The sequence below is a fragment of the Spermophilus citellus genome (genome assembly GCF_964194105.1).
Source record: "Spermophilus citellus genome assembly, chromosome: 3".
Classification (NCBI taxonomy): Eukaryota; Metazoa; Chordata; class Mammalia; order Rodentia; family Sciuridae; genus Spermophilus; species Spermophilus citellus.
Window position 1 is genome coordinate 213,610,771 of NC_138184.1, and position 23,675 is coordinate 213,634,445.

The 23,675-nt window shown below is 35.3% G+C and overlaps 1 protein-coding gene across 1 annotated transcript in view; it reads right to left on the reverse strand.

The window, feature by feature from the left end:
* Positions 1-573: 573 nt before the first annotated feature.
* Positions 574-23,675, reverse strand: part of MTPN (myotrophin) — a 35,448-nt gene continuing 12,346 nt past the window's right edge. The window contains exons 2-4 of the mRNA XM_081285659.1: positions 20,946-21,059; positions 20,019-20,102; positions 574-3,729 (exon numbers count right to left, since the gene is read on the reverse strand). Of these exons, the coding sequence (XP_081141785.1) occupies positions 3,643-3,729; positions 20,019-20,102; positions 20,946-21,059 (285 nt within the window). The 3' untranslated portion in view covers positions 574-3,642. The remainder of the gene's footprint in view (positions 3,730-20,018; positions 20,103-20,945; positions 21,060-23,675) is intronic.

Sequence of the window (23,675 nt, forward strand, 5' to 3'; positions counted from 1 at the left end):
GGCCACTTCAAAAATAAACTAAGCAGCAGTCTTCTGGTGCTGACAAGCTTACAATAGAATCAAACCGATTTCACATATAATCTTGCTCAGTTTGTGATGCAAAGTGATCATTTCATCCTAAAAAGAACACCCTAAAAGAGCTGGTGATCATGAATTTGGAAAATGTGTATCTCCAAAAAATGTGTAGGAACTTAAATGTGCAATTAATGCGTGGACGAGGCAGACTGTGACTGTTTTCTTCAAGTCCAATGACAAGTTTGATGCTGTCAGCTGTATCTAGTTCCCAGTCGGCCAAGAGGGTTGTTAAACATTTACAAATTACTGCAATGAGTGACTGGTGCAAAAAAAAAAAAAAAAAAAGTGCAATGACTAGGAATATTTTCTCCCACATATTATTTTTTTTTCTGGAAGTGGAATAAAATAATTTAGATTCATTAAGAGTGGGATTTACTGAACCCAAGTCAACCAACCAACCCAACCTTGAGTCAATCAAGGTTCTGGTATAGTTGTAGAGAAGACTTGAAAAGGAAGGCAATAGTAACTGAGGGAGAAAAACACTGCTGACATTAGCTGTAGCACAATTCAAGTTTATTCCATTTGTTCTTGCAACACAAAACTGAAACACAGTATTATTTAGCATTCGGATGTACATGAACTAGGATACTTATGAGAAACCCAATTGTGTCAAAAGTATGACATTGTGGAAAAATGAACTCAAATATATCAAAATGCACAAAGCACTAGTCTTCCTCCATTACTGCTTAGAAAGATATGATTGTTTCTCCATTTACAAAATAGAATCAGGACAATTTAAATTTTTAAAATTTTGCATGCAAACACTGCAATTGCTTATTTATGTAGGAGGGCACTCTTACCAGCTTCTTCTATACACAGTTGAGTATACAATATTGCATGGAAGAAAACAGCAGCTCAGTTGAAGTTTCAGGGGAAAAAAAAACCAAACAAATAGGTACATGTAGATTTAAAATCCATTATTTGTGGAAAGAAATCAGTGAATAAAGGGCCTACTAGTTTGCAGCTTCCACACACTGCACCTACCTACTACATTGCTGTGCCCAGCTGGGTTTAGAATGGTGAGCTGTGCAAAAAAGAACCACGTGGAGACTCAGGTGCTGTGTATAAATTCTAAGTCTATAAACACCAGTCTGCAGCTGCAGGGGGAATTTGTTAGTATCCTACTGTAAACAGGCAAACAACCTGTTTTTACTTGTTATATAGTGCATACAAAATGACTGATTTAATACAAAACTACTGAACATGCAAGATTTTTTCTGAGATGTTAAATAGTACTCCAGTGGAGAACAAAACTTACTTAACCTTTTGCTAATGCATGTAGTACCAAAAAACCAGACATGGTTTTAGCTTTACTCAAAATATGAACGTAAGTGTTGTGAATTTCTCTGCCAAGTGGTTCAGAAATACATTATAAATAACCTAGTTAAAAAAAAAAAGAAAGTGTAAACCATCTTGGTCAGTCTATTCTATTCTATGTTTATATGTTATTTTCTCAAGCAATTGCTTCATAATTATGGGGTTTACAAAATGGCTGAGAAAGAAGAGGGAAGGCGAGATAGCCTCTACTGCATTACAAGGAACATCAGGATAAAATGTACAAAGAAGCCCATAATGACTACAGAAAGCAGACCAAATTTAGGAATGATAGGATGGTGCACTCTCTGCAACAGCCAACAACAATACAACACTTGCAAAGTAAAGGTGAAAATTGTGTGAAGGGCAAAATTCAAGCCTTAAAAATAGCATTACGCCAAGAGGTGAAACCACCCTTTATATTATACTGATAGTTATAGACTGACAGAGTGCCCTCCATTTCCAATCAGGATGTCCAACTCTAATAGGCTGCATTAAGACAGCAGAATTGCCAAATATAAAGTATTTTAAACCACCATTTTGTGATTGTTTTCTTGGACATAGGAAAATTACAGGGTTAAGCTAGTTGAAAGTGAAAAAGCCACAGGATAAAAAAAGGGTTCATGAACACACACACACACACACACACACACGCCAACCAACCAATCAGCAACTGATTAATAAAATTTATTATTAGCCAGGAGCTGACTGTTCTTGATAATAGTTTAACCCTGCTGTAGAATGCTACATTGCCTTAAAAAAATCATTAGTTCTATATTATCCACAATCTGAATATAAGTCCCTAACCCACCCTCCCCCCCTTTAAAAATTTGAGGTACATTCAATTATTGCATGACTCGGCTAAGGAAAGACCCTAATATTTTAGTAAGCTTATATGAATGGCAAGTCAAAGAAATCTCAATATTTTAAATGCAAGATATCAAATTTAAGGTTACATGTTTAATTTTACTGCTCATGAAATAAACATTTGGAGATGTGTCTTAAATTTTCTGCAATTCATAAGAATGCCATTTCAGGGCACTGTATTCTAAGAACACAGAATAGATTATTAAGTTGTTACACTTTATGCAATACATGACTTATAAAAGAAAAGAAAGAAAAACACATTATGCAGGTGGGTTGGCATGTTCAGCAGAAGCCTGTCCACAACTCGGGGAACCTGGTAACAAGCATATCTCTGTAGGGATGGGGTTAAATTTGTCCAAATAGTAAATCTAACCCCAGTGATAGCTTTGGTGCACTAAGTAATCAGCATCCAAGATGGGTCTGAGAGAGGCATTCCAAAGAATGTTCCTTGATTCTCTAAACATAACTGAGGTCAATTAATTCAAACAGCAAATGAAGAAAATCCATAGGTACTAAGAAAACCTTTCTCTCTTTATGTGATACTAACTCGCTTATGGCTATGATTCTATTTTTAAACCCCCTTTTACTACCAGCAGGAGTTTGAAAGTGTTTCAATGTTACATAAATGTCTGACTCTATAGGAGAAAAAAAATACGCATACTGGAATGGTTTCTCCTTTAGATTTCTAAAATTTAAGATTTTATAAATAAAACTAGTCAGTTTTATCTAAAGAGACATGAAATCCACATGAAAGGGGAGAGAAAATCCAAAGTTCAGTCATCCAGCAATTTAGGAGTGTGCCCCTCCTCACCTTAACTGAGCTTTCACATAAAGCTTAAAGTCACTGAGGGAAGATTTGGTCACCAACCACAGGCAGCGCTCTTAACTGTGCCAGGAAATCCCCAGGAGAGTGCATCCTTAAGGCAGAAGGCTGTAGCTAATTGCTTATCTCAGCACCCTAGGTTTACATCGCAGCAGCCACTACTGCTCACAGGTAGGGCTGCCAAATAAGAGTTGGCCTTTGTATAATCAGATCTTCAACACAATCTAATTAATGAATTAGCTAGGAAGCTGGAAAGGTCAAATGTTCCTGGTACGTTGTGTCTTTGCTCTCCCTTGGGTATAAGCTGTGTATTTTATTAGAAATGGAAAAGAGGCTGGCTTGATCAGGAATCCTGGTAAAATCCTGATCCTGGCCTTTCCCCTCCTCCAAAACATTGTTTTTTTTTTTTCTGGTAGTCTGATTTGTTATGAATTTCTCTCTCCCCTCACCCCTCTGAAAGTATTTAGCTGAAGAAGCTGGCAGATAGAGAGTGACAGACAGACAGGCAGCAGTGTGAGGCCACAGGAGAGTCATTCTTCCCAAGTTATCAGTCCGTCCATCCATCACTGGAGAAGAGCTCTGATTGCCTGGTTGTCAGTGGCTTCAAGGGCGGTCAGTCCATCTGGACCTTTCACAGTCTTATCAGCACCCTGGAAAAGAGAGGGAAGAGCCTTCAGCATTAAGTGAACCCATAACAGGGTGAAGAAAACACAAGAGTAGATTATGTGGCATAGGCTGTTTACACTGAGAATTAAAAAAATTCCCCTGCTGGAATTCACTGGATTACAGAAAAAGAAACAACGAAGAATTTGGTGAGGTTATGGATTAAATTGTAAAAATGCTATATTACTTTTTAGGCACCAGAAATAATAAGCTACAAACACAACTTGGCATTAACACAAGCAATGACTGGCTTTTGTTCATACTATTATTGCATATTTACCCCATTAAGCTTAAAAAATAATATCCCTCTGTGTGGTAGGAAACAAAAGACATTTTTGCTAAAGAAAGTACTCCTGTGATAAAATTATTTTTTTCTTCTCTGCAACATTTTTCTCTACAGTGGCTAAATATTATGTATGTTAAGAACATATGTGATACTGATCATTTTACTTAGGAACACTTAGCGGTAAATGATTGGGATGTGGGCTGTAAGGAGGCTGCTCTCTAAACTAGGGAAATCTTCAGTGCAGACTCCCGACTGCTCTGAGTGCTTCACCTGCAGGTGCTGTCCTGTAGTGGCTCTACGTTCTTATCTGTCAGTCCTTTCTAGAATGAAAACTCCATGGGAACAGGAATCCTGTGTGACTCACCACTGTATCCCAGCAACTAGAAAAGTAAGTGCCTGGTCCATGGTAGGTAATGCACTTGCTCCCAAGCTAGGTTTGAACCTTCTAGCTCCTAGAGACAATATCCTACCATCTGAGAGTTCTCTTCAAGGACCCCTGCCACAACCAATAGTTATTCACCAGGCTCAGCTCCGCCCAGCTCCCCTCGCCAATCTCTTGTTCTTCTGTCAGTTCCGAACCCTAAAAATTTGTCTACATGTAATGTAAATGGTACCTTAGAGACCCACTCTAGTCAAACTTATCTGCCTCTTTTCCCATTAATTCATATGTGCTCCCATCCTACAGAATTTCTCACTAGTTCATGAACATTCCATGAGCCATGCCTTCATACAAGTGGGGCTCCATATGGAATGTCTTATCCCATTTTCTCTGGCAAATCCATCCATCCAACCAAGAATCTGCTGAATGTTTGATGTGTACTTACTAAGTAAGGATCTAGAGAACCAAAGAAAACCCAGACAGAGTCTGTCAATCTGGCTGATGTGGGAGACTGACAAGTCAACATGGCACAGTGGGGTGAATACAGCAGCAGTACCATTCCCTGGGGGTGGTGGTGAAGTGGCTCATAAATCAGAAGAGGATGTTGTGGGAGGGCATGAGGGCTAAAGCCTTCCTGGATGAAGTAGTGCTTGGGCTGAGTCTTGGTGAGTAATAAGCTGATTAAGTATAACAGGGAGACGAGGTGACAGATATCTGGGAAGTCTTAAATTATCACAAGGTCTTCCTCAATATCACTAAGTCTATATTTTCATTTTCTAATTGAAATTAATTGCTTCATGGAAGACATGGAACTCAGTCAAGTGGGAGAGAAATCAGTGAGAATTTCAATTCAATGTGGTAAGCTCCTGCAACATTGATTAAATGACAATAACTGGGACCACTGCATTAAAAAAAAATGATTTCTTACTCGTTTTGATAGCTTTTTTTTGTGACCAGCACTGGAAACTATAATTCTGCATTATTAAAGAGTTACATAACGTGGCGAGCCATCAGTTTATTTCCCTTCTTTTGATAATAGCACTCTGAGGATTCTTTTGCCCTCTGCAGTGTGACTCCTAGGATATAAATCAAGGAGCCATGTACTTTTCCCTTGTTCAGTGTTGAAGATTTGTATAAGTCAAACAGGATTCTCTCTTAATTTAGAATCTCAGGTGGAGAGACCAAAAGAAATTAGAGGTTATTTATCATTGTGGTGTCACCCGGATGACAAGCTGAGGAGTTCCTACTATTCAGAGCCCTGGTGTCACCCAGCTGCATTCTCTCTCAACCTGATCCTCCAGCTTTCCCTGTAATTTCATGACTAGTCAAAAATTCCTTTCCTACTTGTTGCAGTCAATTTCTGCTATTTGCAGCCAAAATATTTAGCTGATAAAATATTTTAAAAATTTAAAATCACCTTTCCTCCCAATTATAAAATAAAACTCAGAATACACAGAAAAACAATATTCTTAATCCTGCAAGTCAGATGCAATTGATAATTCACATTTTAAATGAAATTAATAAAGTACTTAATATATTTAACAAAGTGGAATCAGTTCTAAAAAAAGACAATGAACTGGTTTTGTCAAATAGATAAGAGTATTACAAGAAATTTTTTTTTGTACTTGATGCAGCTATATAGAACTTAAATATATTTGGTTATTTATCATTTCTCTGAAAAAACATTTTTAATTGTTTGCTTTTAGTTTCAGTGATTACTGCCATAGCTTTAGGTAATATATTCATGCTGAGTTATTAGCTTTAGATTTTTCTCTCTGACTTCCTGCTATGTAGAAGAGGCTTCAGTTCACCACCATCATTTTCCTGGGACTCTTTTTTATGTCTGAAATGCCATTTTCTTTCTTCGTATTATTCTATCAATTTTGATAGTATCTCATCTCTCACACACTAATTTCATAAGGCACTTTCTCTTAATTTCCCGTCATACTCTCCAACTTGCCAGCATTTCTGTTTTTTAAGATTAACTATTCTGATTTGTAAAAACTGTTTTCTTATTGGTTTATTTTTATAGTTAAAAAAAAAAAGAACAATGTTTAAGTTATTTCTAGGTAAACACCATCTGCTGTGGCACTTAGCAGAATACTATGATTAGTTTTCTCTCTGTTGCTTCAATACTGCAACCTTCTGCTGCCCTCACAAGTGACAGAACTGGGAGATGAATCCCAGAGTAGCAGCCTGAGTTTTTCATAGAACTGTTTATTTATTTACAAATAACAAATTTCTAAACATATATGTTAGTTCCAGGATAAACCATTATAATGTGTAGAACCTAGAATGCACTGGATTAAACTCAAGTTTATTTCAATATCAGTAGAGTGGCTCTGTCATACAAGGTCATTTAAGAACTTCTACCATTCCTTGAGTACCTCTGCATCCCTATGGCTGAAGCTGGCTTAACTCTATACCTGCTTCCAGCCCTCTATATCAGGAGTGGTGGGGTAAGTCCACAGCAACTGGCTTCACATTTTAGGTGATGATTTGCAAGTGGCACACATCATGAATGTACATCCCAGAGTAGCCCCAAAAGACACACTTATTGCAAGGGAAGGTGAGATAGAAGGACTAACCAGCTGCCATGTGTGCAACTAAGACCTGGGGTTCTCTTCCTAAATGAATGAGGAAGAAACAGATATGGCAGACAGCCTACAATCTGACTCTTACTGTTCTGAAAATAATTTGGAATAAGTCATCGATGTCCTCTTAATGCCAAGATCAATCACTGTCAGCGGTATTTGAACAGTGCAGCCCTCAGGCTCAAGACACTAGGTCCATATTCTGTCTACCCTGCCTTTCCTTCTCCCTGCACCAACTCTTTCAATTCGCCCTCGCCCCCTCTTTCCTTGCTCTCTGGCTGTCCTATATATATTGCTATTCTTTATGGTTCTTCTATTTGGAACTCTTTGTGACTTGCTCAAGGTGCTTTTCATTAGTCTTCTCAGATATGTCAAACCTTTATCCTTATCCCTCAGTCTAATTCCACTCTTAATGTGGAATTAGCTGCCTTGAAATTTAAGCTCATGTATATATACTGGCTTTGAGTTTTCATCTACTTCCAGTCCCATAAATACCTCAAATACAACCACTCCTAAAATGAATCTACAACTTTCCCCTAAAAACTCACTCCTTTTTCAGAAATCTCCATCATGGTGAAGAACACTACTACCTTCCAAGAACATGGAGACATTATGCTGTTCTTGTTGATCTCCCCGAGTCTTCCCACAAGACACCAAGTCACTCTTCTTAACACTGACAATCTGTCTATGCTTCTCCATAGCTCTCTTAGTTTGGTCTTCATGTAAATATTCTGATGCAATAGCTTCCTTTCTCTTCTTTCTTTTCTTACATCATGCAATTCATACCCCACACATCTGTCTGGGTTATCTTTCTCAAACGAAAGCCGACCACACTGCTCACCTTCCTAAGCCTATGGGCACCCTTGCAAAATAGATCGAAGACAAATAACATGACACAAAAAGGCACATTTGCTCACTACTTACTTCTCTAATCATATTTAGTGCTAAATTCCTTCTATCCTACACTGAAGCTCCAGAAAAAAATTCTACCATACCCTACTGCATTGTGATCTTTTTTGTCCTGTGACTTTTCTCATCGTGGCTTCTATCTGGCCTATATTTAGAGCTTGATTCAGGTGATAAAGTTTTCTTAAGTAGGAAAAGCTGCTATGGCCAAATTAAAGTGGCCATAGCAAACAGCCTGGTTATCGTTCCAGAGAGTAAACCTTTTAAGGCAATATGAGCAATTTATTGATTTTCAGATGTCCTACTTTTTGATATCAAGTATTATTTAATAGTATATGGTAGAATGTAGGAAATGTTAAAAAATTTTTAAGTCATCTTATCTCTGCTCATGAATAGTTTACAACCTAGTTGGAAAGATAATCTGTACAGGCATGAACAAGAAGAATGTATCTCCTGCTTGTTACCTTTTTTTACTTTCCTCCTCAGATAGCCTAATTCCATTCTTAACAGGCACAACTAGGTCAAGAAAATTGAATTAGTAGCATTTTAGAATGAATTAGTAACATTTAAGAATGAAACTCTTAAAACTTATATTAATAATGTGATGTTATTTTCACAAAGGGCGTTTGTGGTAAAGATGCTGATTACAGTTATACTGATCAACTATTAGCATATGAACCAGTTTTGTTTCGATGCACATTAATATGGTAAAAATATACATGAACCTACCTATCTATACACCCACACGTGTGTGCGTGCATACACACAGAGTATTAGTGGACATTTCTTGTTAAGACTGTTTTACAACCTTAGAATATAACCCATTTCTTCAGAAAAAAATCTAGCAACCATAATTTAGAATACTTAATTCATTTGTGGAGAAAAGGCAGTTTAAAATCAAACACAAACTGAATGCCTGAAAGGACTAAGATGGCAGCTGAGAATTAAAGCCAATTCAAGGGACACGTGAAAGGAAATGAATAGTCTGTATTTATTTTGTTTGGTAGTAAATGTTTCATAAAGAGGTTGAAAAATGTAAATTTTTATTCTTCCCTTTATGACATACTTTTCCAGGCTAGTATTCCAGTGAATCTCATGTCATTTGAACTAGGAATTGAATCTAAAATTTTATAAAACTGTTGAAACAGCTTTCCAGGGTTTAAGCTCTTTATTATATTCTGGAAGCATGCTAAGAGTCCTCAGTTAGAAATTCCTACTTCAAACATGTACTGTTCTCAGTCCAAATAAAATCAGAAACAAAACTGAAGAGCAGGGAAAGTCTCCTGAAGAGGGTGACGCTAACAGCAGAAACATCTGACAGAATTTTGACATGACTTGTGTAAACCAAAAAAACAAAACAAAACAAAAACCCCAAGCAAACAAACAAAACCCCTGAGACTGAATCACTGCTAAAGCTTAGCAGTGGACTAGAGTTATGAATAACCACACAGTAAAACAGGCTCAGAGTGTCTGATGTTGATAAGTCTTCAAGGAAAGGGTTAACCAAGTTTATTCTACGTAAGAGAACTATACCTAATATCCTTAAGAAATTTTCTATCCAAAATAGTTAAAATGTTTTTATTCTTATAAAGGCATCTTTCTCTTTTCCACTGTATTTATTACTACCTGAAATTAAATTACATTCAATCGAAAGTACATTTTGTATACTTGTTTATTCCATCTTCTCCTTTAAGAAAATGAGGTCTCCAAGAGGAGCAGACTTGTTTATCTTCTTCATCCATATATCCCCAGTATTTAAATGAATAGACTGTATTTATTTTTTTGGTAGTAAATATTTCATAAAGAGGCTGAAAAATGTAAATTTTTATTCTTCCCTTTAACCATCCAATTAACTCTTAATCAATTGTTACATTCTCTCTGAAGCCCTTCGGGAATTTCCCAGGCAGCTGCTCCTCCTTTAAGTCCACAGCCTCTTATTGATCATACCAACATGCCCACTTTGACTCCTCCCTCCTTGTTTTCCTCTACTACAAAAGTGGAAAAGAAATGGAATTCCCACAAATGGGAATATACATGTGGCCATCTCACACAATTTTTGGCCTCTCTTATAGTGGGTTATTCCTTAACTCCTCCTTCTTTTCTGAAAAACAGACTCAAGGATAGAGGTAAGGTAATCATCTCGTAACCTACGACCAGAGGGGATGGAAGGAGGCGTGAGGGTAGGATGATGATGCACACAGTGGAGCCAGTTGTACTACATATCTCAGACATCTTGATATGAGCCACTTTCTTGTTTAGATTGCTACAGTAGGGGCTTTTATTGTGGCTGAATTTCTCTTACAGCACTTAATAGAGTCTACAATTTTCCATAAATAAACTTCTCTTTCCCAAATTAGGCTGAACTCCATAAGGACAGGGTTTTTGTTATATTCATCTCTGTAACTTTAATAGCTGGATTAATGTCTGGTATTCAGCCAGGCTCAACAAGAATTTGTTTAAAAAAATTCATGTCTGGGTCACAGTGTAAATATATACTGTTACAAATATTACCCTTAGTGAATACACAACACACACACAAACACCACACAAATTAAAAGGAACAAGTATCTCTTCTACCATCCTGAATATGTACCACCACTTCTCACTATATTAAAAAGAATACTGCAAGATATTTTCAATCAATTTACTGCATATTAAAACAGTCCTGAGAAACTGTGTTATGTTCATAAAGAATCTGTTACTAGACTGGGAGTATGGATCAGTGGAAGAGTGCTTGCCCAGCATGCATGAACCCCTGTGTTTGATACCTAGCAGTGCAAAAAAACCAAAACCAAAACCAAACAAACAACAACAACAACAACAAAACACCAAAAAAACTTCAATAAAATGAAGCCACAAAACAATAAACCACCACCCAACTCCATTATTTCATGATTGTGGGGTGTGTGTTTGCAATTCCACAGTGCTATTGATAGAATATTGAGAATCTGAAAACTTTCAACTGTTTGAATTTATACTTCTATGTTACAATTGCCAAAGAACTTACACAGTTCAATTCTGGCGACTACTAAAAATGAATTTGGCATTTAGTGACATTAAAAAAAAAAATCCAAATACCCACAATTGTACATGTTGTATAACTGTATTTAGTGGTACAGGATCTCATAGCATATTTAATTTCATAATTAACTTACACAGTGATAGAGGAGACAAAATAGTGTTTCTGGATACCCCAGAGTATCTAATATGATACAAAATATGCAATGTGAACACCATGTTCCACACATTTCAAAACTGCCATGTAGCAGGTGACCTTAACTTCATATATATATATATATTTTTTTTTTTTCCCCACAGCAGTCTCATAAAATAGGCACTGTTAACTCTATTTTATAGACAGGTTCTTTAGTTCAGAGATTAAGAAACTTGTTAAATGTCAGTCAGACCGACAATGGGTTGTTGAAGGGAAGAATAAATATTTACATTTTTCCAGCCTCTTTATGAGACATTTACTACCAAACAAAATTATAAGACTGACTCTAAATCCTGTGTTCTATGAAATCTTTAGTTGAAAATCATCTATAGCTTCTTGTTCAAAAATGTGAGGAAGAGTCCCAGACTTAAGAATTTATTACCTTTAGATATTTGTACCTTATTTGTCTCTCTTCAGGAAAATGAATACTTTTGTAAAATGGAATAAATACACGAGATACCATCTCATTTGTGGAACACTTTGAGGATAGAGAATATCTGCAGACATTCAGTTCACAAGTCAATTCAACAAGCATTTACTGAATTTCTATTAAGTACCAGATGTAGTCTTTTTAAATAAAATTTTATTGACTCACAGTCACACTCATTCATTTACGTGTAGTTTAGAGCTGCTTTTGTGCTATGGTGGCTGCAACAGTAGCTGTGACAGACCACATGGCACAAAAAGCTCAAAACATTTACTATCTGGCCCTTTACAGAAGAGGTTTGTTGACCACTGTTTTAGGGTATTAAGGAGAAGGAACAGACTACTCCTATTTTCACAATCTATCAAGGAAAGAGGAAGGGCTCATTTATGCAAATGTATGGCAAGTACTGTACTAAAAATAGAGGGACAGACCACCCACTACCTTCTTTGATGAACACTATTAATTCCACTGAGTTCGGATGTCAGTGACTTCCTGGTTATCAGGTTATAGGACTAGGCTTTAAATCCAGGCTTTGTAACTTCATGGTCAAGATCCTCCATTGTAGGATTCTGTCTAATGACTTGCTCCCTACACAATGGGTTAGGGTTAACTACAGCACTTCATGAGAACTTTACACTTGACAACAGCCAAGTGTTGCTATTGTCTGATCTCTTCCACTTAAACAAAACAACAAAACAATTCTTGCAGCCTCAATTAACTCTTAGAGGTACGTACTTCAAAAGTTTTCCAACTAACCACTGCAACTTACTCACTTAACGGAAACTAACAAATGAAACCCACACACACATATGAGCCATGAGACACATTTTACATTTCAACTTCTTATTTGGACACAGTGACCACAGTTCATTTTCAGTTGCAGATAAAATGGTTGTGGATTTGTTCTTATGTTACTCACTGTAAAAAAAATGATTTTAACATTTCTATTACAACCATATTTTAGCAAGAATAAAAAGATTATTTAGAGGTTTCAGAGAAAAACTCATCATAGAAATAGGAGGATGGAGTAAAGCATAAGTGAGTCTTCAAATGACTTCTAAGGACACTCAGTATTGACCTGTTGTAGTACTTCTGTTGTAGAACATCATGAATTTTAGATGGAAATTTGTCTATACTTGAAAAAAATCTGTCTATACTTTAAATTTGTTTATACTTTATGAAAAGTTATTTTCATAAAGCTTATGTTTTTCAGGGAACCCCTGTTCCTGAAGAGGGTCTCCCCTTTTCTGAGAAGCACATCCATCCTGACTAGTTTTAGCATCTACTGAAAATTTATGATATACTGGGGGCTTTGCAACAAGTGGCTTATATCCACATTCTCTCAGTTATCTACTTTGCTTTAATGTAGTAGTTATAGGCAGGCTCTGAAGCCAAACTGACTGGATTTGAATTCTAACTCCCTTTTTGTTATGGTTTGATGAGATCCCCCAAAGTTCATGTGTGGAAAACTTAATCCCCAGTGCAACAGCTTGGGAGGGAGGGAGGACATATTAAGAGGTGATCAGGTCAGATGAGCTCTGCCCTCACGAATAGATCAATGTGGTTCCTGGGGAGTGAGTTAGTTATTGTTAAAGTGGATTTGTTATAAATATAAGTCCAACCCTGTCTCTTTTTTCCTTTTCCTCTTCTACTTTCTACCACAGGATGATGCTGCACAAAGGTCCTTGCCAGATACTGGCACCATGCCTTTGGACTCCCCAGTCTCCAGAGCCATGAGACAAATTTTTGTTCATTCTAAATTACCCAGTCTGAGTTATTCTGTTAAAACAGCAGAAAATAAACTAAGACACCTAGTCAAGCTGTGTGATCCTAACTGCTCTGTGCCTGTTTTCCCAATGATAAAATGGGGAATAAAAATCATGCCTAATATGATTATTGTGATGATAAGGTGAGTTTATTTGTATCAAGTACTTAAACTAGACAACATTATGTTGGAAATATCATTTTATCGTGAGCTACCTTATACTTATCAACTCTATGTGGTAAGTACTGGTCCTGTTACAGAAAAAAAAAAGCTATGCTGTGACATTAAAGAACTTGCCAAAGTCACAGAGCTATTAAGAAGCTGAACTGAGCACTAAGGATTGTTTGGTACCATGACACACAAATGTGTCACTAACTGAAACTATACAAAATAATGATGTACTCTAGTCTAAAAGAGCTACATGAGTAAAAACAATGAGCTTACAATGGACACACTTGTGTATGAGGTGTATAAAACCTATCAAAACAGTAACAATTGATTCTTCAGTTATTACAGAGTAAATTTTGTAGTAATCATTTGGGTAGGCCCTTTATGATGCAGTCTCATCTTATGGCAATTCAGAAAGATACTGCAAGGCTCAGTAGTCCAAACCTTAACCATATTATATTGGACAGAACTTTGGTGGTTTTAAATAATAACAAATGTGTGCTTGAGAATACGTGAAGCTGCTTATATTTTATGGAAGCAGGGCAGTGAGTAAATTGAATAAAAATTGGCTCTACCAACAAGCACATCTATTTGCATATGTTCAAAAGGACTGATTTTCAACACTTATATCATATACATTTGATTCTTAAATACAGCAGTGAAATCTGTACTGTAACATACTTCACTGTGAATCAACAATATTGGTACTTGAGATATTCAAGTGGTTGCTTGATTTTAAAAAAAGAAAATATATTTATTAAAAACATCAACAATAATAGATAAAATGGTTTTCTGTATTTCTAAGCAGACTGATTTTTTTTTTTTTAAATATCAGCAAATAAGAAATAGTTAACTTAAGAGTGGTCTAAAACAGGGCTGGCAACGTAGCTCTGTGGAAAGACACTTGCCTACTCTGTGCAAGGCCCTGGGTTTGATCCCCAGCACTGCAAAATAACCAAACCAAACCAAACCAAACCAAGTGGTATAAAAGAGCTGTGAGTTACCAAAATTAGTGTTGCACAATAATCAGGGATTATACATAGATTTTTTCTTGTAAAGTCAGAGTGGACTTCCTAAGGAGATAAATTCTTTGACAGTGTGAAGCAGAGAAAGATGAAAACAAGAAAGCAAAGTTTCTCTTGGACTTCTTCCTCTCAGATATAGCTTAGTACATCAAGTATCTCTAGTAACAGGATGATGATACGATGATATATAATAAAAAATTAAGTATGCTGTCAGTTTATTTTTGTAATCTAAGAATAAAACTAATTATAATGCTTAAAGTTCTCATTAAATTTTCAATTTATGGTATTTTGATTTTTGATGTTAAGATACAACATTCTCTGCCACTCTCCCTTCTTTATGTGGCACTGAGGACTGAACCTAGATGTTCTCTATCACTGCGCTACACCTCTAGCCCTTTTTATTTTTTGAGACAGGGTCTCACTAAGCTGCTCAGGTTGGCCTTGAATCTGCGATCCTCCTGCCTCTGTAATCTGTAATCCCGAGCTGCTGGGATTACAGGTATGAGTCACTGTGCAAATGTAGTATCTTTAAAGGATTGACAATAGAAACACTGCTCCACAATCCCCTAGAGAGGATTATTTAGAAATGGTTTTCCCTAGGATTAGGAAGCAAGAATACTGGACCCCTTAAAAATCCTTTATTATCAATTATGTGTTAAGAAGGAATTTTAGTAAATACTAATATTATAGAAAGTTTAATATGCAATAAATATATTAATAATATACATATTAATGTGAATTAATATAAGAAATGTCCAACATGATAATGTACTGATGCTTTAGGCAAACAATTATTTCTTATAGAATTGTTTTGTAAGCACAAAAGTAGACTAAAATGTCACATGTAACTTGAAAATAAATTAATTTTTGAATTTATGAAAGCCTATCAGATAATTATAGTTCAAGAATACTCTTTTATAAATAACGTGCTCATTGCATCTTGCTATGAATCAGGTATTTGTGATTTTAATCAGTTTAGAAATGAACGAACAACAAAAGTCCTAGAGCACTGTCCTATAAGCTTGTGCGTGACTGTATAAACTAATAAAACTATCTGAGAAATAAGTGCTTGCATAATCGAACTTGTATCACTTGGGAAGAACTGTTTTGTCATTGAGGGTTGAGGTTTTAAAATGATGCATAATATAAACTCTAAAACTATATATGAGCAACAGCAGTAGTTGGCTGGCAAACTATGGCTTGGATACTTGTTTTTATAAATGAAGTTTTAATGGAACAAAGCTGTGCCCATTTATTGATGTACTATCTATGGCAGCTCTGGAGCTGCTGTGGCAAAGTTATACCTGCCATACCAGGCATATGTGACTCTTCAAGAAAGTTTGGCCACCTCTGTACTAGAGGATATTTTAAAACTGTATTTTAAATACCCCCCCCCCCCAAAAAAAAAAAAAACCCCAACCCTTCCTGGTTAACATTTTTAAGGCAAAAAAAGAGTACTTTATTCAACTAAGATAATTACAATTCTAAATGACACATGATTACACAGTCTGTTCTTGTTTTGATAAAAACAGGCTGAAGTGTACTGGGCTTGGCCTTTATTCTGACTGCTGTGCTCCTAAGTTCCACTTCTCTACCAAGGATGTCTGTTTTACACACCCAGTACAGCTTCTTTCTTATGCTCTCATTCTTCTGCTGCTGTTACACTTCCGAGGGTGCTACTTGAGATTCAATTTTAGTCTGTTTCACCTGCTTCTCCTTTTCCTTGTCTTTTCTCATCAGTTTTGTTATATTTCTCATATGCTCTGGATACTCATACACCAGGAGCTTTTGAGTGTCTGTCTTCTATCTTATGTTATTATTCACCAATTCTTCAGTGCCAGTTAATTTTCATTTCATATTTTAATATTTGTTTTGATTTATTCAGGTATTAATTTCTTTTTATTATTCCTTCTTGTATCTGCTTCTTCCTGAAGTGCATCCAACTTATCATTCCACTTGGTGCTCAGGAGTACTGAGCTCCTCTGGGCCTGGAGAAGCCCTAGAGAAGCCCTGGATCAGCTCCTACCTTTTTGCTTTCTTGTGCATATTTAGAAATGTTTCTTCTTTGCCCCTGTCTTTGCCTGCTTTCTATCTTTCAAGGATTTGCTGTTTCTTGTCTAATGAATCCCCTCTTATGGTCCAAAGCAGATACTGATTCATTCACTTTAAAAACACTTTTTCTGTCACTGGGGACAAAAAAGGGGATAGTAGAACATGAGCTCAGACATCAATCTAGAAGAGGAATTCCTACATCTGTTAATCTCTACATTTTTCTAATTTCCCAACTCAACAATTAAACATCATGCTGCATGAAATTTTACCTGCAAATATGTACAGGCTCCATTTCTTATAACTGCCCTAATTTTGAAAGGCAATCTCAAGTAGTAGAAAGAATATAGGTTATTGAATCATACATCTTAGAACAAATCTTGAATTCATTACATTGTTTGGCCTTCAGGCAGTCAAATTTTTCAAAGATATACAGTTTTCTTATCCATAAAGTGGAGATAATATACCTATTGAATTGACAGTAAATTATAAGTGGTATAGTATATCATTTACAGTTTGATTTAAAATATTCTAGCATTTTTTGTTTGTGTTTTGTGATCCTCTTCCATTAGTTGTGATCCTACTGTTTCTAAATTGCTGTTTATTTTTTTTTTCTTTTGTGGAAAAGCAAGCTTTATTTCAAAGTAATCCAAGAAGAGAAGAGCCGTCAAGGGGAACACATTTACAAACTGGATGGGAGCACACAGATACTGTATCCATTTGGCAAAGGCTCAGTCAGAAGTCTCAGCATAAATTGCTGTTTATTATTCTTTTTTCCTATGCTAATAATGATATATATCAGCTGGATAATATATTAGCAATGTCAATGATTCTGGAAGCCATAAGAACTCAACTGTGACAAGAGGCAGAACTGGACTTAATACAAATATTAATTGTAACTTTTTTAAAAAAAATTTTAGTTGTAGCTGGACACAATACCTTTATTTTACTTATTTTTATGTGGTGCTGAGGATCGAACCCAGGGTCTCACATGTGCTAGGTGAATACTCTACTGCTGAGCCACAACCCTAGCCCTGATTACAACTTTTAAAAGATGGGGAATAGCCCTATTTTAGCAATTAAGGATTTTTCAAAGAGGACAATTGGTTTAAAAAAAAAAAAATTGGCTAACAAAACCATAGCATGTCCATTAAAGAAGATCACACAATAAAATAAAAGTAATTAATTTTGAGAAAGCAGAACTAAAAATTTCTATGCTGCTTTCAAAAAGTTTAAAGAATTCATGTAAAACAAATAATGGTTCTAAAGGGTTACAGTCAACCTTCCATCAATAGAGCCTTCTCTGAATGTCCTTTATTTGCCTACAAAAACAAGGCTCAAACACAAACTTAAAGAATGATATAAACAAAAGAAAAAACAAACTGCTTAAAAGTTATAATGATTTAGCAACACAGTACATACGTGTGTGTGTGTGTGTGTGTGTGTGTGTGTGTGTGTGTGTATGAGAAAGAGAGAGAAAGAGGGAGGGAGGGAGGAAGAGAGAACTTTTTAAAGATAACATGTCAGGGCCTAATGTACATAAAATCAGCTGGACTTTCAGGAATTCTTTATTTTAGAAGATTCCATAACAATGAAAACTTACAACCACAAGGTTTCAATAAGCTAGAACACTGTGTTTGGAGACTAAGGTCTACAAAGCAATGATTTGGGCCCTCTCAAGCACAACAATAATTATGTTTACCTAGGAGGAAAAAGATGACTATCAGAAAAAGGGTATTTACTCTGATATAGATCCAGATACAGCTAAAAGGAAAGAGCTTGCTTAGGGGTAATGCATGTAGTATATAACTCTAAGTTAAAAGGACCCCACAGAAGTTTTTATTTTCAGAGAAAACCCTTGGGTGAGCAGAAAAGGTCAAAGGAAGAGGGGAAAGAGGAGCCATTCAGTTCTTTTAGTATATGCTCAGCTAGCAAACAGGCAGAGGCCATGAGAATTAAGTGACACTGAGGAGGAACAGAGAGACAGACATCCGATCTTGGTCATGTGGCTTAAACCCAGGGTCATATTGGGCCTCAGCTGTACAGTTATGAGTCAATAAGCTCCCTTTAATTTGTCTGTCTATGCTGGGTTTAGGTATCTGCAATACAGATAGTCCTTACTAATATACTATTGGAATTATATCAGCCTTTCATGAATTATCAATCTGTATTTATAGACCAATTGACTACTGGAAACATGTTTTTGATATAGTAAGCAAGAAATATTTCCCCAGGGATGAAGCTGGAAAACATAATGACTGGAAATCTTTGTGAGCATACCCTATCACAGAAGCTGTTCCACCATAGTAGCAAAGAAAAACATTTCCATTTATTTTGTTTTTTGGGGGACCCATACCATTTGTAGCATGGTATGTAGTACCTAAAAACTGCTGTTAATATATACCCAGAAAACAAAACAACAAAAACCACATATTTAAAGAAATCTAATAATTGTGTTTAATAGGAAGCTAAGCATAGAAAAAATTTTCTAGTTTTAGAGGACCTGAATAAACTGACTTACAACCATATCTTTAAAAAGTTGTCAACACAATGTTAGAAATAAAAGTGCCACCTCTTTCCCAATTCTCTTCACACCTTATTGAAATTTAGTTAAAGGAACACAAAATCCTTTTTCAGTCTTAGTTATAATAAAAGCTACTATTTATTGAGCACTTATTTGGTGTCAGGCACTCTGGAAAATGCTTTATATACATTTACTCATTTAATTTCTATTCTTCCTTACTTTTTTTTTTTTAGCAGGTCTTATTCTAAGATCCCAAATGAGTATATTATGAATAGCATTTTTCAGAGAATGGTCATAGAATGGCAAGCTTGGAATTAATATTGGTGTCTTATTTTATAAATATTTCTTACCTTCCAACATCTAATATAGCTAGAATGTCTGCTATTAATTGGTTACTTCCTAAGGATGGATTCTAGAAGTCCATTAATATTAATAGCAAACACAAAAAACAAAACAAAAAAAAACATTGGAAATCTCCAGATTTACCACTATCTCAATCATATCAAGTAACGAGATGACTTTGAGTGTCCTTACTTACAGCAAAATGCCTCTAATGATCTTGCTTAGTATGGACTATGGAAACTGAAACTTAATATCAAACCAGTGCTACTCGAAGTGTGGTCTGTGATCCAGTGCCAGGCCACAAAATGTTACTCATCCATGATATTTTCTACATCCCTAAGTATAATGTGCTTATTTCAGCTAACTTTTTAATAAGATTTTCTTGAGGAAGAGACTAGTCCAAGCTCCTTTCCCACATGCCCACCAGGAACTGAAAACAGTTTGTGGACCAGTTATTTTGAGTAAAACCATTGTAGATCTCAATTTTGGATACTACCTCAAGTTTTCTATCCTGTAGGCATATGAAATTAAATACTTAGCTTAAATAGTTGCACAGTAATGGGGGAAAATTGAATAAAAATGAGCAAATAACCTCACCTTTGAGAGAAGCAATTTCACACAGGAAACATGACCCTCATAGACAGCAGACAGAAGAGGGGTGATATGATGTTTATCTGGAGCCTATGAAATGACAAATAAAGAAAGAACCTTATCCTCTTTTCATTTCTTCCTTCTTTCTACATCTGAGGCAGGGAATTCTTGAGAATATTCATAATTAATAAACAGTCATTTGCCTCCACAGAATAAGTTTTTAGTCTCTTAGAATGGTAACAAGTAGCCTTGGAAGTTTGCATAGTGAAAGGAGTGGGCTCTTACCTCAGCTCAAATCTTACATCTGTCACTTACTGTGTGTGATTAGTTACTTAGCCTCTGTGAGCCTACGTTTCCTACTACTGTAGAAATGCCAATGTGGTCCAGGAAGGAAGAGATAGACAGACCATAGCACTTTCCCTGAAATGTGAAAATCTCATCTTACTTCCTATTATGGTTACTTAAACAACTTTCTTAAAGTCTGAAATGCAGAAGTTATAACAGGCTAGAGTCCAGAGATGACTGCTTCTGTCTGATTACTTGATTACTGACCTTTGCCCCACAATCCCGTTTAAATGTAGACTGTGACTACAGAGTCCTATGTTCCACTACATGACAGCATTTGCTACGTATAGACAGTGCTAACTCCTCAAGATTTAGAACTTAAAAGCAACAGCCAAGGGGGAAACATGAACCCTTAGTTTATTAGCTTAAAAAAGTCAGTTTGTTTGGCTTACTTTTTAAAAATTCCAACTATATTTTGAAGTTACAGGAAATTTGGCATAAAAAATTCAGCAGTATTATTAGAAGAGGTTTCTGTGGGTAACTATTTTACAAATCGATAGAAAACAATTACCCAAATTATATGTAAAAATTTTTCCTAGAATGATATACGTTATATATGTTATGTATTAATGTATACTCTTTACATACATTAATATCTGCTCCTTTCAGCAGCAGAAATTCCAGGATTTCAAGCTGTCCACAATCTGCTGCATAATGAAGAGGCTTCCTTCCACCTTCTAGTGTCCGATTGACGTCTTCTCCCTTATAAGAAGCCAAATGAAAACGTTTATTCCGATAGAAGATCGAAGAAAGAAAATGAAGAACAATTTTACTTTCTTAAATTTAGGCTTAAGTTTCATGAAACAATTATCTTTATTACAAAATGAAATAAAAACCTAAAATGAAAATTTGCATGTTAACATACAGAATTGTAGTAATTCAAATCATGATTAGTTAAACTGAAAACAATACACAATTAATAATACTAAATGTAATGAAATATATTACTGTGCCCCTTCATCTCTAAGGAATTAAAAAAATATAATGTCAATGTGACCACAAAAGAAGTTCAGGTACTGAGATTCTGTACATTTCATATAATATGCCCTTTAATTCTATAAAGAAAGCAATGCTATTTTTTGATGGAGGCAGCTATCATTATCACAAGTATTAGCTATTAGGAATTCAACAAAATAAAATTCATTTCATTCTTTCAACTTTTACTAAAGTCCCATTGACAGCAGACACTGACCTTGGTGCTGGAAAGACAATGGTGAGCAAAATCAAACATGGCTTCCAACTGCATAGAGCTTACCTTAACATCAAGTGTGTGTGTAGGAGATATTAATAAAATAACCATACAATGAAATATATAATTTCAAAATGTAAGTGCTATAAAAAAACAACAACCCAGGACTATACAAATACTTATCAGAAGACCATGACTTAATCTTAGTAATGGATGAGATATAGGGTCAGAAAATGAACTTAAGCCCTCAAAAAGTAGTTTCCATTCATTGAGGATTAAGAGATTTTTACAACAATGATAATTAATTTTTTCTACTGACCAGCTACTATGCATTTAGTACTGTGCTATATGTATTATTTCTAATCTTCAAACTAACCTAATAGGATAGAGAACTTCTAATACATGAAAAATCTAAAGCTGAAAAGAGGTGACTCCGTAACGGTAGAGTTCTACACTCTTTCTCTTTCTATACCACCATGCTGCTTCAAAACTCAGTATTTGTTCCTTCTCTTTTAAGAAGAGTTCAGATTTTATACAATAGGTGGCATAATCTTATGGAACACTATTGCATATATAGTCTGTTTTTGATAGGTCAGTTAAGTATTACCTACCTGTCCCTGGAATGCAGAATTCCCTAATGGAGTGTTTAGTATTTTTTTAAATGACAGATCTTTTTAAAATGAATGCTATGGTCCCTCTTTTCCCATCTCTCTCCTTTTGTATGTTCCTTCTCCCCTTTCTCCTCCTCAAAAGTCCTTACTCAGGATGTAACTTGGCAAAGAAGAATCATGTATTATTTATTGGTGATAACATTGTATAAAATAGTACTAAAATTATAAATTGCAGCATAGCAATGAGTTCAAATGTAAAATCTACCAATTAGGGGCAAAGCAAACAAAAAAGGTGGTAATACTTATCTGGAATTTTACAAAGTACAGGAAAATAGATGACACAACAAAAAAGGAAGAAGGTCAAGCCAAGTATGGTGGCACATGCCTATAATTTCAGAGACTCAGGAGGCTGAGTCAGAGGATTCCAAGTTCGAGGTTAGCCTCAGCAACTTGTGAGGCCCTTCGCAACTTAGCAAGACCTGGTCTTAAAATTAAAAAAAAAAAAAAAATGCTGGGGATGTAACTCAGTGGGGGCGGTTTGGAAAATATAAAGTCAACTTGCTTTCTTACTCTACATATTTTCTAAAAAGTTAATGGGTACACCAACCAAATGCATCAAACTCTCAATGTTAAAAACTCATCTCAAAACAATAAATGATAACAAATCTCAAGATGAAATAAATACATAATGTATCCTCTTGAAATAATTTAAATGTTTTAAAGAACAGTTCTTTATTACTTGTTAAAATCCATAGTTGGGAGATCCTGACCAAAGTGAATGATTACCATTTGTAATCTAACACATCAGTTACCTCAGACATGTTCTGAGGGGGATATTTTCTCTGAGAAATTATTACAAAGCACAATTTAATGACAGAGAATGCAGAAAAGAAAATTTTCTTGTAGGAAAAGAAACTGTTTACAGAAATAAAACAGATGTAAATCTTGTTTAAGAATGGTAATTATAAAATAAAACTAAATCATAGATTTTATCTGTAAAAAATTGTTATTATCCTAAAGCTGTTTAAGATTCTGGAAATATATATTCCAATTACAAGTTCATTTTAATTTTTATTACCAGTATCACATAGAACTAATGGGATGAAAAAAAATGTGAACCAGAAAAAAATTTAAGTGCAAATGAAATACATAACTTGACAAATGTTTTTAACTAATAAAATATCTGAAGTATTTACCTTTCTGACCAACAAAAAAATGTTTAAAATGTAACTTGTGATAGTTAAGGCCTCAAACCTTATCTTGAAATAACTTAAAGGATTTTTTTCCCTCAAAATAACTGTTAAAATCATTTAAATTATGGAAAATTTGATTTTTTAGTTTTATAAAGCTGATTTACTAGGTAAATGCACACTTAATTTTTATGATATATTGTGATAATAAATGTGAATAGGTTAATTTCTTCTTTGGAAGAGAAATTTTCTCTATTTCTAATTGAAATCATGGTATTTAATAAAAGTTTTTATTTGTGGTATACAATAAAAATTTTAATAATTAAAT